Source organism: Diabrotica virgifera, chromosome 8 (genome assembly GCF_917563875.1).
Source record: "Diabrotica virgifera virgifera chromosome 8, PGI_DIABVI_V3a".
Taxonomy (NCBI): domain Eukaryota; kingdom Metazoa; phylum Arthropoda; class Insecta; order Coleoptera; family Chrysomelidae; genus Diabrotica; species Diabrotica virgifera.
The window spans coordinates 78,014,572-78,030,218 of NC_065450.1; the positions used below are offsets into that span (position 1 = coordinate 78,014,572).

Here is a 15,647-nt window from a genome sequence, read left to right on the forward strand (position 1 = left end):
AACTCATCGCGTCCTATGCCTTTCAATTTAATCATGGATGAAATCATCAAAAACGTCAACAAAGGAAGAGGATATAGAATGGGAAACAAAGAAGTAAAAATACTTTGCTACGCAGACGACGCAATATTGATAGCCCAAGATGAAGATAGTCTGCAAAGATTAGTTCACAGATTTAACATAAGAGCAAAAGAATTCAATATGACAATTTCATCTCAGAAAAAAAAAACAATAGTAATCAGTAAAGAACCAATCAGATGCAAAATAGAAATTGATGGTATCAGTATTGAACAAGTAATGGAAGTAAAATACTTTGGAATTACATTGTCAAGTTACGGAGATCTAGACAAAGAAGTGAGAAATCAAGTACAAAAAGTAAATAGATTGGCAGGATGCCTTAATAACACTATATGACGAAACATATTAACACCGAGATGAAGTCACGAATTTATAAAGCCAGTGTAAGACCAATAATGACATATGCATCAGAAACAAGACCAGACACAGCCACAACACAAAGACTACTGGAAACGGCAGAGATGAGAGTACTGAGAAGAATTACACTGAGAGATCGAAAGAGGAGCGAAGATATTAGAAGACAATGTAACATACAGTGTATAAACGAATGGACACTAAATAGAAAAAAAGAATGGAACAACCACATAACCAGAATGGAGGAGACACGTGTGGTTAAAATAGCACGAGATAAATCACCAATCGGCAGAAGAAGTATCGGCCGACCGTGCAAAAGATGGAGTGACAACCTTCCATAGAGGTATCAATCCGCAAATGAACAAGCAGAATTGCTTATAAAAAGGAAGAAGAAGAAGATGTTTACATACTTAGCTCTTTGTGATGTTATGGTCGTTGTTTTTTATTTTTCCGAAGGTTTGTCCTGTCAAACTTGTAAATGTAGAAAAAACAATAGGTTTGAAAATATAATTGAGTATGAATAACGATGATAAAAATAAAAAAATAATCGTAATAAAAAGTAATTTATTGTTAGAAATAAAGAAATAATACAACATCGGTTCTGGATGGGATCTTTAATTTCATTATAACAAAGGAAAGTTCACAACTAATAATCATTTAGTTATTGCTAAATAAATATAATTTAAATGACCTAAGATTCAAAAGTATTATTTAGTCACAGCAGCCTGTGCAGCCTTTTTCGCTTTAATTGTTTCCACTAAATCTTTATATCTCTTCATACAGTCCTTTTTCGATCTGTTAGGTATACATTCTGAGATCTTATCCCATCTTTCTGGCGTAGAAGCAGGATAGGTTTTCAAAGCTTGTTCTAAGAGTTGTTGCTCACCGGTCGTCCAAGGCAGATCAGCCTTCGGTTTCGCTTCTCCGTTAGTCGTCGGTTTTTTCGCACTATCGTTTAAATTGACTTCGTCTAATTTTTTAGATATATCAGATTCAGTAATGTTAAGAACACTTTTCTTGTCCTTCTTGAAATTGTCAAACGCTTGCTTATTCGCAACTTCCTTAAGATTGTTTTTAGAGAAATCCGTGTTTTGAAGATCTTTTGCTTTAGAAAGTACCATTTTAGCGTTGAACTTGTTGCTGTTTTGTGAGAAAGTACCATGTTGGTTGATAAAGTTCGACACAACATCCCACCTTTGGTTCGTACCTGCAGGGAAAAGATTAACAGCTTTAACTAGTAACTGGACGTTCTCTTCGTTCCAATCAGGTGCTACCATAACAACAGCAGTAGTATTATTTTCAGTGTTAACTTTACTTTTAGCTGAATTTAGTAAGTCCATCCTTTCTTTTTGTAAATAAGCTTCATTCTCTTTAATGGCTTTTACAAAAGCGGACTTTCCATTATTTTTTAAATTCTTATTTAAATCTTCTAATTCAGTTAAAGATAACCTTTCACACATCCCTTCTATTGCTGTCATATAAGACAAGTTCTGATCGTCATTGTCTGCATAATAATTATTCGATTTACAAATATCTCTCAGAATTTTTCTTTCTTTCTTCAGCGCCTTTTTTTGTACTTCTCTCTCTTGTCTCTTTGCTTCGATTTTAGCTCTCTCAGCTGCTTCGGCTTGTTCTTTCGCCAACTGAGCTTCCTTTAGAATCCTCTCTTCCTCTTCTTTTTTCGCCTGTGCTGCATTTTGCTTGGCTCTTTTTGCTGCTAGTTTCTTCTCCTTGTCTTCTTGTTTAAATTTCGCAATTCTAGGATCGTTACTATAGGATAAGTCTACTAACTGGCGTATTCTGGACATTTCTTCTTTTTTCTTTCTTAACCTCTCAGCTTTGTTTAACTTATCCACATACCTAAAAATAAATAAAAATCAATTTTAATATTTTAAATTAATCGTTAGCATTACATTAAATTAAATTACTTTAACTGTGAAACTAAAATAAGGTTAGTAACTATTATATATAACCTTTTTAATAAATTTACTGTTTTATTTGGGATATAAAGCCACAATTTTAGTTTGAAATTAAATTATTGACATTTCGACTTCCACTTTGGAAGTCGTTATCGAAATACAAAATATTAATACATTAAAAAAATTTTGATTATGTTGCTTGGTAAAAAATTCTTCTGATAATTTAATTTAATCTGACTCATTCATATTGACAACTCAGACACATACATTTTAAAGTAGACAACTTTACGACGAAATGTCAATAAATTAATTTCAAACTAAAATTTATTTCCCAAATAAAACAGTGAATTACATAATTATGTCACAAGGAAATAGCTTCAGAACTTCTTAATAAATATTTTATAATGATTTAAAATTAGTAGAACTTAGTATTCATATTACTCTAGTATTCGTTAGAAATTTGTAAGGAAGAACAGAGGTAAAAAACAACTTTATTGAATACTCTTGTGATTTCTGAAACTTTTGCAGTACAGAAAGGCAAAAATTAGTGAAGGTGTTACCACAGAGCAAGAATGAAACACAATACTAGATTGCACATGATTACGGAGGGTGTAAAATTATGATTGTGGGACACATAAAATTGTTACCACTTGTACCTTCCACACATCCATACCATACATGGAAGAACTTAAGACGAATGTACTTAGAAGTTTTATACTGTTTAAATACAGGGTGTAACGAAAATACAGGTCATAAATTTAACCACCTATTCTGGGACCAAAAACAGTTTGATTGAACCTAACTTACCTTAGTACAAATGTGCATATAAAAAAAGTTATAACCCTTTGAAGTTACAAAATGAAAATCGATTTTTTCCAATATATCGAAAACTATTAAAGATTTTTTATTGAAAATGGACACATGGCATTCTTATGACAGTAGGATCTTAAGAAAAAATTATAGTGAAATTTGGACACCCTATAAAAATTTTATGGGGGTTTAGTTCCTTTAGACCCCCCAAACTTTTGTGTACGTTCCAATTAAATTATTATTGTAGTACCATTACTTAAACACAATATTTTTAAAACTTTTTTGGCTCTTAGTACTTTTTCGAAAAGTCAGTTTTTATCGAGATATTTTGAATATTTTTGTCAAATCCACCACATATTTGTATATGGTTAAGTAAGATTGTGGAGACTTGGTAATAATATGAAAATTTATGTATGATTTACATTTTTAATTATATTTTGAACCGTATTAAAAAAGAAGCCATATCTCGATAAAAGGTGCCTTCTCGAAAAAATACAAAGAGGCAAAAAAGTTTATGTATGATTTACATTTTTAATTATATTTTGAACCGTATTAAAAAAGAAGCCATATCTCGATAAAAGGTGCCTTCTCGAAAAAATACAAAGAGGCAAAAAAGTTCTAAAAACACTGTGTTTAACTAATGGTACTGCAGCAATATTTTAATTGGAACGTACACAAACATTTGGTGGGTTTAAAAGAACAAAGCCCCCATAAAATTTTTATGTAAACTATTAAAAAATAGGCCTCAAATCGATAAAAACTGCCCTATAGAAAAAATACTAAGAGGCAAAAAAGTTTTAAGAATATTAAATTTAGCTAATGGTACCACAATAATAATTTAATTGAGACGTACACAAAAGTTTGGGGGGGTTTAAGGGAACAAAATCCCCATAAAATTTTTATGGGGTGCACAAATTTCACTATAATTTTTCTTTAAGATGCTCCTGCCATAAGAATGCCACATATCCATTTTCAATAAAAAAATCTCTAATAGTTTTCGATATATTCGAAAAAATCGATTTTCATTTTGTATCTTCAAAGGGCTATAACTTTTTTTATGTGCATATTTGTACTAAGGTAAGTTAGTCATTCGAACTATTTTTGGCCCCAGAATATGTGATTTAATTTATGACCTGTATTTTTGTTACACCCTGTATATCTGTAATGTACAAAATATACCTACTTAGAATATGCCAAAATAAAAAATAAGATGCAGTAGCTATACAGGGATACCCTAAACTTACAATTACAGAAACAAGAAGAAAATTACAATAGCTATGTAAAAACAAAGACTTTTTTAGACAAGTATACTAATAAAAAAAAGTCATAAATCGTTTTCAACAATAGGCTTTGATTTGTAGATGGTATTAGTAATGAGTAATGCCAAAGAGGGAACTTTTAAAGTTGAATCAACATGAGAATCTGAAGATAGACAACCATACCTACGAATATGCCTTCACTTTTCCCTATCTAGGCTCAATAATAAATGACAACAACAACGCCAGTCAAGAAATACAAGCAAGGTCAAGAAATACAAGCAAGGTTTCTTAGTGGTAATAAGTGCTTTTCTGCATAAAAAGACTTAATGAAAAATAAGTTACTGAATCGTGAGTCTAAGCTTAGAATCTACAAAACAGTAATCAGACCAGTGGTCACATATGGATGTAAAACGTGGAACATCTCAACCACTGTTGAAAATCTACTGAGAATATTTGAGTACTAAATACTAAGAAAGATATTTGGACCAACCCATTGCAGCAATGGTTTGAGGAGAATTAAAATGAACTAGGAGCTGGATGAACTAGTATGGAGCGCAGATATTATAAGATTTCTAAAGTCACAAAGACTAAACTGGCTTGGCAGAAAGAATGTCAGATAATCGAGCTGTAAAAGTAATCCAGAGATGGAAGCCCCAAGGAAATAGAACAAGAAGAAGGGCCTGTAAAATATGGATATATGACGTGGAGGAGGATCTTAAAACCATGAACACCAGGCAGTGGCTAAGGAGAGTATCCGACAGGGCAGAATGGAAGAACATTTAACTTAAATGCTTAAGCAGGCCAAGACCCACAAAGGGTTGTAGCGCCATTAGAAGAAGAAGATGTTTATAAACAGTAGAAATAACTCTCAATTTTTTAGATCCGTTCAACTTGTACAGAGATTAAAGACATTTCTACTCACTACAGCAGGGGTGGCCAAACCACGGCACGCGTGCCACGGTGTGGCACGGCGGTGTCTTAGAAGTGGCATGCAAGGATTTTTTGGAAAAATAAAAAAAAATTTAAAAAAAATTAACTTCACGTTCACGTTATTCTCTACTCAGTTGATTCTCAACTTTTGTGCGAGACGCTTCAAGTCTGTTTTTGGAATTTGAAAGAGTGTGTTTTGCAATTTTTGGAGGGGAATGAGGAATTGCCAAACGAGTGCTCTCTGTTGAAAAATGAAGACTGGCTATGGGATTTAGCTTTCCTTGCGGATATAATGGGACATTTGAACATATTAAATTTAAGATTACAAGGAAAAGATTGTATTTTTCCAACCTTAGTTAGCCACGTAAGCTCGTTCAAAAACAAAATATCACTTTTTTATTCAGATTTTAATGAAAAAAAAACTCACTCATTTTAAATTCATGAAGGAATTAGCCATCAAATTAAATAATGTTCCAAATTACGATAAGTTTAAAAATTTAATGTCAAGTCTTCAAAGCTCATTTATTACGAGATTTCAGGATTTCCAGGAGGAAAATAAAAATATTCAACTTTTCACAAACCCTTTTTCCATTTCACTTAAAGACGTTGAAAATTATCCGCTGGAATTCCAAATGGAAATAATAGATTTGCAAAGTAATATTTTGTTGAAAAATAAACATAACGAGCCTGTTTCAAGTACAAGTAATTCAAATTATATTGAATTTTGGAAATACGTTTCCACAGATGATTTTCCATATCTTCACAATTTTGCTTTGCGGTATTGTTGTCGTTTTGGTTCGATGTATGTTTGTGAAGAAATGTTTTCAATTATGAATGTTATGAAAAATCACAATATCGTTCAAAATTAACCAATAATCATTTGAAAAATCTAATTTGATTAGCTGTAACAAAAATTGACCCCAACATTCAAGATTTAATTAAGAAAATTCAGATTCACAAGCCACATTAACCACATCAACCATAAACATGTACTGTACTACTAGTAATAAATTAATAAACAATCTCGAGTAGTTGATAATTATATTTTTTTACTATTTAAAATAAAATAGGTCCTAAAAAAAGTATAGTATTCTACTCGCATGTAATGGCTATTACTCACTCTGATGAATTACGACACTTGCTTTCGCTCGTGTCGCAAACTTCATCATCGTGAGTAATAGCCATCATTACATGCTCGTGGAATAATATACTATTATAGCTACATATATTTTTTGTTATTTCATACAAATTCCACATACCTATTAAATTTTTTGTTAGAAAATTTTTGGTGGCACGACTAACTTTTCATAAACAGATAGTGGCACACTGTTAAGAAAGTTTGGCCACTCCTGCACTACAGTAATATTATCGACTACAGATACACAGAAATGTTTAAAAAGATCTACGAAAAAGCAACAATCACAATAAAACATCCACACCAAACCAATAAAAATAAAGAGGAATTAGACAAGGGGACACCATATCCAAAAAAATTATTTACACAAGCACTAGAAGATATATTCAAAAAAATTTAATGGCACAACAAAGGAATCAACATCAATGGACAAGTGCTGAATAACCTGAGATATGCAGATGACATAGTGGTGATATTAACAAAATGAAAGATATTAACGAAATGATGACACAATTGGACAAGGAAGCAAACGAGATAGGTCTAAAAAATGAACTACACAAAAACAATATATGACTAACATAGAAGAGGACAATGAAACCATGCAAATAGGAACAAGTACAATACAGAAAGTCAAGGAGTACATACAGGCGCGGATACAGAGGGGGGTCAACGGGTCCATGGACCCCCTTTTGTATTTAGTCTATAAGTATTTTTTTATTATTTATTATTTTTTTCTGTCAACCAGAGCTCAATTCTTTTGATACCGTAGGTATCTGAGATGACTGAATTTTATCCTTAGAGTAAGTGTGAGTCATATGGCTAAATCTGGACAATAAAATATTTCGTCTGACCCCCCTATTATGAATTTCTAAATCCGCGCCTGAGTACATATACCTAGGGCAAATAGTGAAACTGAGTAAAAAAAATCAAACAGCAGAAATAAAAAGGAGAATAAGACTCACATGGGTGACATTCGAAAAAATTTATTTATTTATTTATTGTTAATAAACGGGGCAAGCTCATTGACAAAAAATGTACAATTAAGCAACATTTATAAAAATTACAAACAATTGCAAAATCATAAAATAAATATGTATATAGAAATACGATTAAATTTAACGCTTCAGAGATTGTTTAAAGGCACTTAAGGACAAGTTAAAAAAATCTGTCTCATGAGGCAACCGATTAGCATGAGCAAGAAGTCTGACCAGACCTATATTCACAGAATAATTAGTTCGACGAAAAGGAATATGAAATAGTGTATTCTCACGAAGGACACAGGAAGGAATGTGGAAACAAACCAATTGAAACGTCTCTTAAGCTGGCAGAGCAAGGTCAGCAGAATCGAAAAATTTTTTGTGCAAAATTTAAGGCTAATTAAAGGCTAATTAAATGCCCTAATTAAAAATTTAGGGCTCAATTAGTTTGCCGTAAAATGAATGTTCTGCTAGCTTAAGTTTAAGTCAGCAGAACAATGCGAAAAACAGTGCTAAAACTATTTAATTCGCAATTCTATTGAGCCCTGAATTAAAGGCTATTTAAAGGCTCTAAGAAAAACCAAAAATGAAATTGATTGAATAAACGATTTTCCGAAAAATTAACCATATCTATAATCAGAAGTTCGAACCAGCAGAGCAATGCAGAAAAAGTAATAAAAACTATTTTAATCGAATTTAATCCAACGTCATATTTAAAGGCTATTTAAAGGCTCTAAGAAAAACCGAAAATGAAATTGATTGGAAAAACGATTTTCCGAAAAATTTCCCATTTCTATAATCAGAAGCTCGAACGAGCAGAGCAATACAGAAAAAGTTATAAAAACTATTTAAATCGAAATTTATATAACGTCATATTTAAAGGCTTTTTAAAGGCTCTAAGAAAAACCGAAAATAAAATTGATTGGAAAAACGATTTTCCGAAAAATTTACCATGTCTATAATCAGAAGCTCGAACGAGCAGAGCAATGCAGAAAAGGAAATAAAAACTATTTTAAACGAAATTTATCCAACGTCATATTTAAAGGCTCTTTAAAGGCTCTAAGATAAACCGAAAATGAAATTGATTGGAAAAACGATTTTCCGAAAACTTAACCATTTCTATAATCAGAAGCTCGAACGAGCAGAGCAATGCAGAAAAAGAAATAAAAACTATTTCAATCGAAATTTATCCAACGTCATATTTAAAGGCTCTTTAAAGGCTCTAAGAAAAACCAAAAATGAAATTGATTGGAAAAACGATTTTCCGAAAAATTTACCATATCTATGATCAGAAGTTCGAACCAGCAGAGCAATGCAGAAAAAGTAATAAAAACTATTTGAATCGAATTCAATCCAACGTCATATTTAAAGGCTATTTAAAGGCTCTAAGAATAACCGAAAATGAAATTGATTGGAAAAACGATTTTCCGAAAAATTTACCATTTCTATAATCACAAGCTCGAACGAGCAGAGCAATACAGAAAAAGTTATAAAAACTATTTAAATCGAAATTTATTCAACGTCATATTTAAAGGCTATTTAAAGGCTCTAAGAAAAACTTATAATGAAATTGATTGGAAAAACGATTTTCCGAAAACTTAACCATTTCTCTAATCAGAAGCTCGAACCAGCAGAGCAATGCAAAAAAAGTAATAAAAACTATTTTAAACGAAATTTATCCAACGTCATATTTGAAGACTCTTTAAAGGCTCTAAGGAAAACCGAAAATGAAATTGATTGGAAAAACGATTATCCGAAAAATTTAACATTTCTATTATCAGAAGCTCGAACGAGCAGAGCAATACAGAAAAAGTTATAAAAACTATTTTAAACGAAATTTATCCAACGTGATATTTAAAGGCTCTTTAAAGGCTCTAAGGAAAACCGAAAATGAAATTGATTGGAAAAACGATTATCCGAAAAATTTAACATTTCTATTATCAGAAGCTCGAACGAGCAGAGCAATACAGAAAAAGTTATAAAAACTATTTTAAACGAAATTTATCCAACGTGATATTTAAAAGCTCTTTAAAGGCTCTAAGAAAAACCAAAAATGAAATTGATTGGAAGAACGATTTTCCGAAAAATTTACCATATCTATAATCAGAAGTTTGAACCAGCAAAGCAATGCAGAAAAAGTAATAAAAACTATTTTAATCGAATTTAATCCAACGTCATATTTAAAGACTATTTAAAGGCTCTAAGAAAAACCGAAAATGAAATTGATTGGAAAAACGATTGTCCGAAAACTTAACCATTTCTATAATCCGAAGCTCGAACGAGCAGAGCAATGCCGAAAAAGTAATAAAAACTATTTTAAACGAAATTAATCCAACGTCATATTTAAAGGCTCTTTAAAGGCTCTAAGGAAAACCGAAAATGAAATTGATTGGAAAAACGATTTTCCGAAAAATTTACCATTTCTATAATCAGAAGCTCGAATGAGCAGAGCAATACAGAAAAAGTTATAAAAACTATTTAAATCGAAATTTATTCAACGTCATATTTAAAGGTTATTCCAAGGCTCCAAGAAAAACCGTTTTTTCAATCAATTTCATTATAGGTTTTTCTTAGAGCCTTTAAATAGCCTTTAAATATGACGTTGAATAAATTTCGATTTAAATAGTTTTTATAACTTTTTCTGTATTGCTCTGCTGGTTCGAATTTCTGATTATAGATATGGTTAATTTTTCGGAAAATCGTTTATTCAATCAATTTCATTTTTGGTTTTTCTTAGAGCCTTTAAATAGCCTTTAATTCAGGGCTCAATAGAATTGCGAATTAAATAGTTTTAGCACTGTTTTTCGCATTGTTCTGCTGACTTAAACTTAAGCTAGCAGAACATTCATTTTACGGCAAACTAATTGAGCCCTAAATTTTTAATTAGGGCATTTAATTAGCCTTTAATTAGCCTTAAATTTTGCACAAAAAATTTTTCGATTCTGCTGACCTTGCTCTGTCAGCTTAAGAGACGTCCAATTGAAGCAGTTCAGGTGAATTTATAATTCTGTCAACCAATTTAAAAATGAAGATGAGATCGAAATTAACTCATCCAGTAGACAGAGGATCAAGTTCTAAGTATCTAAGTTCTAGGATGGAATGAAGCGATATGCCCACTGGAGACCTTGGGACCATAAAAGAGGAAAGAAAGGGTAGACCACATGAGATGGTCAGATGACCTAAAAAAAAACGCACGGACCAGATGGATAGGATTAGCACTGAACCGAGAAGAGAGGAAAAATAAATAGCCTATGTTCAACTTTAGACAAATGAAGGGCAATAGATAAATAGGCAGTAATATTACTATGAATAAACTTACCTTCTCTCATCACGATCTTGACATTTATCTTTATCCTCTTCGTCTTCATACGAATATTCCCTCCATGATTTAAAATCATACCAAAATGAATAAAAGTGTTCCACCTCTTCCCTTGTCGAATTTTCAGTTCCTAATTTGGGCACCCGTGTTTTTTCAGACCATCGGGAGTTTAAGTCAAAGTAATAAGTAAACGTTTTATAAAAGTCTTTTTTTATATCACTAGTACAAGGTAGATCATTGTCGAATTGTGGATCGACAGAATCATACGCTCTTCTCCTACTTATATTTCCTAGAGTTTCATAAGCCATTGTTATACAGGTAAAATAGTCATCATCTGTTTTGATTTCTTCCCCTAGAGCTTTACGTTTGTCAGGATGATGCTTTAAGACTTTCTTCCTGTATGCCGTTTTGATAATGTCATCTGTTGCTTTGTATCTTATGTTTGGGATACCTAGGACTTTGTAATGGTCTTGGGACTTCCATTCTTTAGGGTCTAAACTTCTCAAGTATTCAACATCGTCTTCATAGTCCACGGTTTCTGGAGTTAGTTCTTCCTCTTTGTCCTCTTTTGGTATATCAACTTCTAATTCGATTAAGGGATGTTGCACAAAGCGTAGTTCAGGTTCTCCAGCGCCTACATTTTCGTAAATAAAGTAATATCTAAGTGCGACTGCTGTGCAAATACCACTTTTTGCAATTCTGGCTTCTCCCATGTTTACTATCGCATAACCTCTTACGGCACCCACAAAAATCGTTGAACTTTAATTACACTAAATATGGACGTCCGAATTTAATGTAGTTGGTTTATTTGACGGTTATAACGTACTTTAATAATTTATAACATTAAACATAATTTCCCGCATGGCGAACGTCTAAAAACCCATATAAAAGAGGATGGAATCGATGGAATCATGTTGGTACACATGAACATGGCATGAACCATTAAATTTGACATTGACATTTAATACCCATAAATTTTTTTTCTCCTATTTCCTTTTAAAACTCCTAAAGCCAGGGTTTATTTATTTTTAGATATATGTATATCAATAGCTATTATGGTCTAAATTTCACAAAGTAATTATGTATAAATTTTGATTTTAATAGTTTCTAAAAATTATTCGAACATAGGCAACACTGTACCTGTCATTAGAATGAGATTTTGAACTAAAAATTTTTTTTTATAAACTACCAACTTAACTTTTTTTCTGTAGCCAAATGAAACCTGAAAAATTTCATATATTATTATTTTATGAAATTTTAAATAATAAAAGTATCTAAAGTGTGGAAGGCACTTATGGACATGGAATAAAAAATACTTCTGTGCTTGTTTTAAAAAATCTTAAAAAACGCAGAGACCCGTCGATTTTTATATAGGGTGTCCCAAAAGTAGCGGGACCGTCGAATATCTCGCGAAATATACATCCGATCAAAAAACTGAAAAATATGTGGGAGTGGAGGGTAACTTTAAAATCACAAATAAGAACTCACATTTTTTGGTGTAAATTCGGATTGATTACGCAAAATAAGCGACTATCGGGAAAAACTATTTATCCTGATACCCTAGATAAGTTATAGAAACGGTCTAATATCACGAGAAATACACTTCCAAATAAAAAACCAAAAAACATGTGTTTAATATTTTTCAAAAAACTATGGAATAATACTAAATACTACCCCCACAACATCCTACAGAGGTGGGGAGGTAACTTTAAAATCTTAAATAGGAACTCCCATTTTTTATTGCAGATTTCAATACCTCATAAAAAAGTAACATTTTTTTATTAAGACATTTTTAGATGTGTTGATAGATGGCGCTAATAAATCGTATTTTTCCAATTACAGCGCCATCTATCAACAATTCTATGTAAATTACGTTTCATGGAAATGAAACACTGCTAAACAAATATACGTCCGGCCATTTATGAAACTCTCCGAAAATAAAAATGTATCATGAGCATGAATCACACTCGTTTCATTGGTAGGCGGACTTTGAGATTTGTTTAGCAGTGTTTTATTTTCCGCTGTGTCTAGGTACACGCTAACGTGTACGCAAATAAAAAAGATAGGTACACGCGAATTAAACTTCATCAAGCCAGTGACGTCATTATTAAGCGTGCGCGGTGACTTTATATTTTGGTACACGCTATTTTGATATTTTTAGTGTTTGTTGTTTGTTTGGTAGAAAATATTTTTATTAAGGGAAGGGGAAGAGAAGCAAAACTATTCAGATGTTTCAAACTTAATTGTAATAAAACAATATGCATATAAAAGTATATATTCAGGTTAAACAAAATAAATATTAGTTAACATGATATATACAACATACTGCTAAAATAATTTTTATATGTAAGTTAATTATATCAGTTTATTTGGTGTTTATTTTTATTTATACAGGGAGTTGAACTTGTTTCGATTTTCATAGAAAATTGGTTATAACTTTGTAAATATCCTGTATAACATAATAAACCTTTATATTTTTGTGATATGGAAGTTAAAAAGATTTCGAACATAAAATAAAATATAGGGTGTTCCATTTAAAAAACATAAGTTTGGTCCGCCAGTATATTATCGAACGCCCTGTAACATTCTAATTAATTTTAGTAATTTTGTAATATGAAGCTCAAAGTTTGCTAAAATTTTTGATACTAACTTTTATTGCTATCTATTACTATAGCGGATCTTCTGAGCTTTATCACACTAATCAATCGCCCCGTATATTTTATCTTATTACTTCAAAACTATATGGTCGCCAAAAAGGAAGCGAAAGTAGCAGTAGCAAAAGCTAAAGCAGAAGCGTATTCAAACCTATACGATCAACTTGATACCAGGGAAGGCGAAACGAAGATATATAAAATAGCCAAACGGAGAGCAAAGAAAGCAAAAGATTTTAATCAGATTAGATGTATCCGAGATGAAAATAATAAAATACTAGTTCACGAAAGGGATGTCAAAAAGAGATGGAGAAAGTACTTTGACAGCTTATTAAATGAAGAATTTGACAGACAGCCTGTAGAGTCAACGGAGACAGTAGCAGCAATGGTCACCAAAATAACCAACGAGGAAGTGGCTCAAGCGCTTCAAAAAATAAAGAAAGGAAAAGCGGTAGGACCAGATGATATTCCTGGGGAAGTATGGAGAGCATTGGGAGAGACAGGAACAAGGTGGCTAGCAGGTCTATTTAATAGAATTATGGAAGTTGGACAAATGCCAGACGAATGGAGAAGCAGTATACTGGTACCTGTTTACAAAAACAAGGGAGATATACAACAATGTACAAACTACAGGGCTATAAAACTGCTTAGCCACACCATGAAAATATGGGAAAGAGTAATTGATAGACGGATACGTGAAGAGACCGAAATATCCGAGAATCAATTTGGCTTTATGCAGGGTAGATCAACAACAGATGCAATTTTCATTATAAGACAGTTGATGGAAAAATACAGGAGTAAAGAAACAAACGCTCATATGATATTCATTGATCTTGAGAAAGCATATGATAGAGTTCCTCGAGAGATTCTTTGGTGGGCACTCAATAAGAAAGGAGTCCCTGGTGAATATGTAAAGATTGTGAGGGATATGTATGAGGGAGTAACGACTAGTGTTAGAACAGGTGTGGGAGAGACTGATAAATTTCATGTGAAAGTAGGATTGCATCAAGGTTCTGTGCTTAGTCCGTATTTATTCTCATTAGTTTTGGACCAAATAACAGCGAAAATACAGGGTAACATTCCATGGTGCTTAATGTATGCTGATGATGTCGTGTTAGTAGGAAATAGTGAAAGAGACTTAGAACAAAAACTGGAACAGTGGAGACAAGCTCTGGAGGAAAAAGGTATAAAACTTAGTAGGACAAAAACAGAGTATTTGGAATGTTCATTTAAAGATGGAGCTACTACAAATAAAATGGTATCTTTGGATGGTGAAATGATTGTAAAAAGCAATAGTTTTAAGTACCTAGGATCGGTATTACAGAGTAATGGAGAAATAGATGGAGATGCATGCAGTAGAATTAGGGCTGGATGGATGAAGTGGAAAGAAGCGAGTGGTGTGTTGTGTGACAGAAAAATTCCAATGAAGCTGAAGGGAAAATTCTATAAAACAGCCATAAGACCAGCTATGATGTACGGAACTGAATGTTGGGCAGTGAAAAAGAAAGAGGAACAGCGAATGCATGTGGCGGAAATGAGAATGCTTAGATGGATGAGTGGAGTGACAAAGAAGGATAAAATTAGAAATGAGTATATTAGGGGAAGTCTAGGTGTGGCACCAATTGACGCCAAAATGAGAGAGCATAGGTTAAGATGGTTTGGTCATGTTCAACGTCGAGACGTTAACCACCCAATACGAAGAATAGCTGAAGTGCAGATTCCTGGAAGGAGTAGGAGAGGAAGACCAAAGAAGACCTGGGGGGAGACGATAAGGCAGGACATGCTGGTAAAGGGGATTAACATTGATATGGCCCAAGATAGAATTGTGTGGAGAAATGCAATTAGGGAAGCCGACCCCGCATAGGGATAAGGCAAAGAGAATGATGATGATGATGACTTCTGCTACCGCTTAAGCACGAATTTTTGTCTCTTATCTTTTTCATACTGTTTTAGAATGTTGTTAAACTCATTAAAAGAACTAAATAATTGTCCACACTCCATACAGTTAATTTAAAAAAAATCACTAAACAAGTAAAAAATAAGGAAACTCTTTACAAATCAATATTAAAGTGTACACATAACCCGATTGGACAAATTCTAACCGCACACTCTGACACTCGCGATACTTAATACCACAGCATACACGCGGCTCAAATTAGCGTGTACCAAAAAACCCAGTCATAGTACACGCTAAATAATGACGTCACTGACTTGATGA

General features: G+C 32.6%; 2 protein-coding genes across 2 annotated transcripts in view; both read right to left on the minus strand.

The window, feature by feature from the left end:
* The window catches only part of LOC126890531 (integrator complex subunit 14), a 74,811-nt gene that overhangs the window by 42,263 nt on the left and 16,901 nt on the right, over positions 1 to 15,647 (minus strand). The window lies entirely within an intron of this gene.
* Positions 977 to 11,684, minus strand: LOC126890530 (dnaJ homolog subfamily C member 2-like). The gene is made up of 2 exons (XM_050659535.1): positions 10,779 to 11,684; positions 977 to 2,289 (listed from the first exon to the last, which is right to left on the minus strand). Exons 1-2 carry the CDS (start codon positions 11,489 to 11,491, stop codon positions 1,137 to 1,139), a joined length of 1,866 nt encoding a protein of 621 aa, XP_050515492.1. The 5' UTR covers positions 11,492 to 11,684; the 3' UTR covers positions 977 to 1,136.

What these genes read in the sequence shown, in the direction of transcription:
- LOC126890530 (XM_050659535.1), bottom strand. Translation starts at nt 11,491, where the DNA reads ATGGGAGAAGCCAGAATTGCAAAAAGTGGTATTTGCACAGCAGTCGCA. An exon ending in CAAGATCGTGATGAGAGAAG is followed by an intron (nt 2,290 to 10,778) that starts GTAAGTTTATTC and finishes ATTTATTTTTAG; the next exon opens with GTATGTGGATAAGTTAAACA.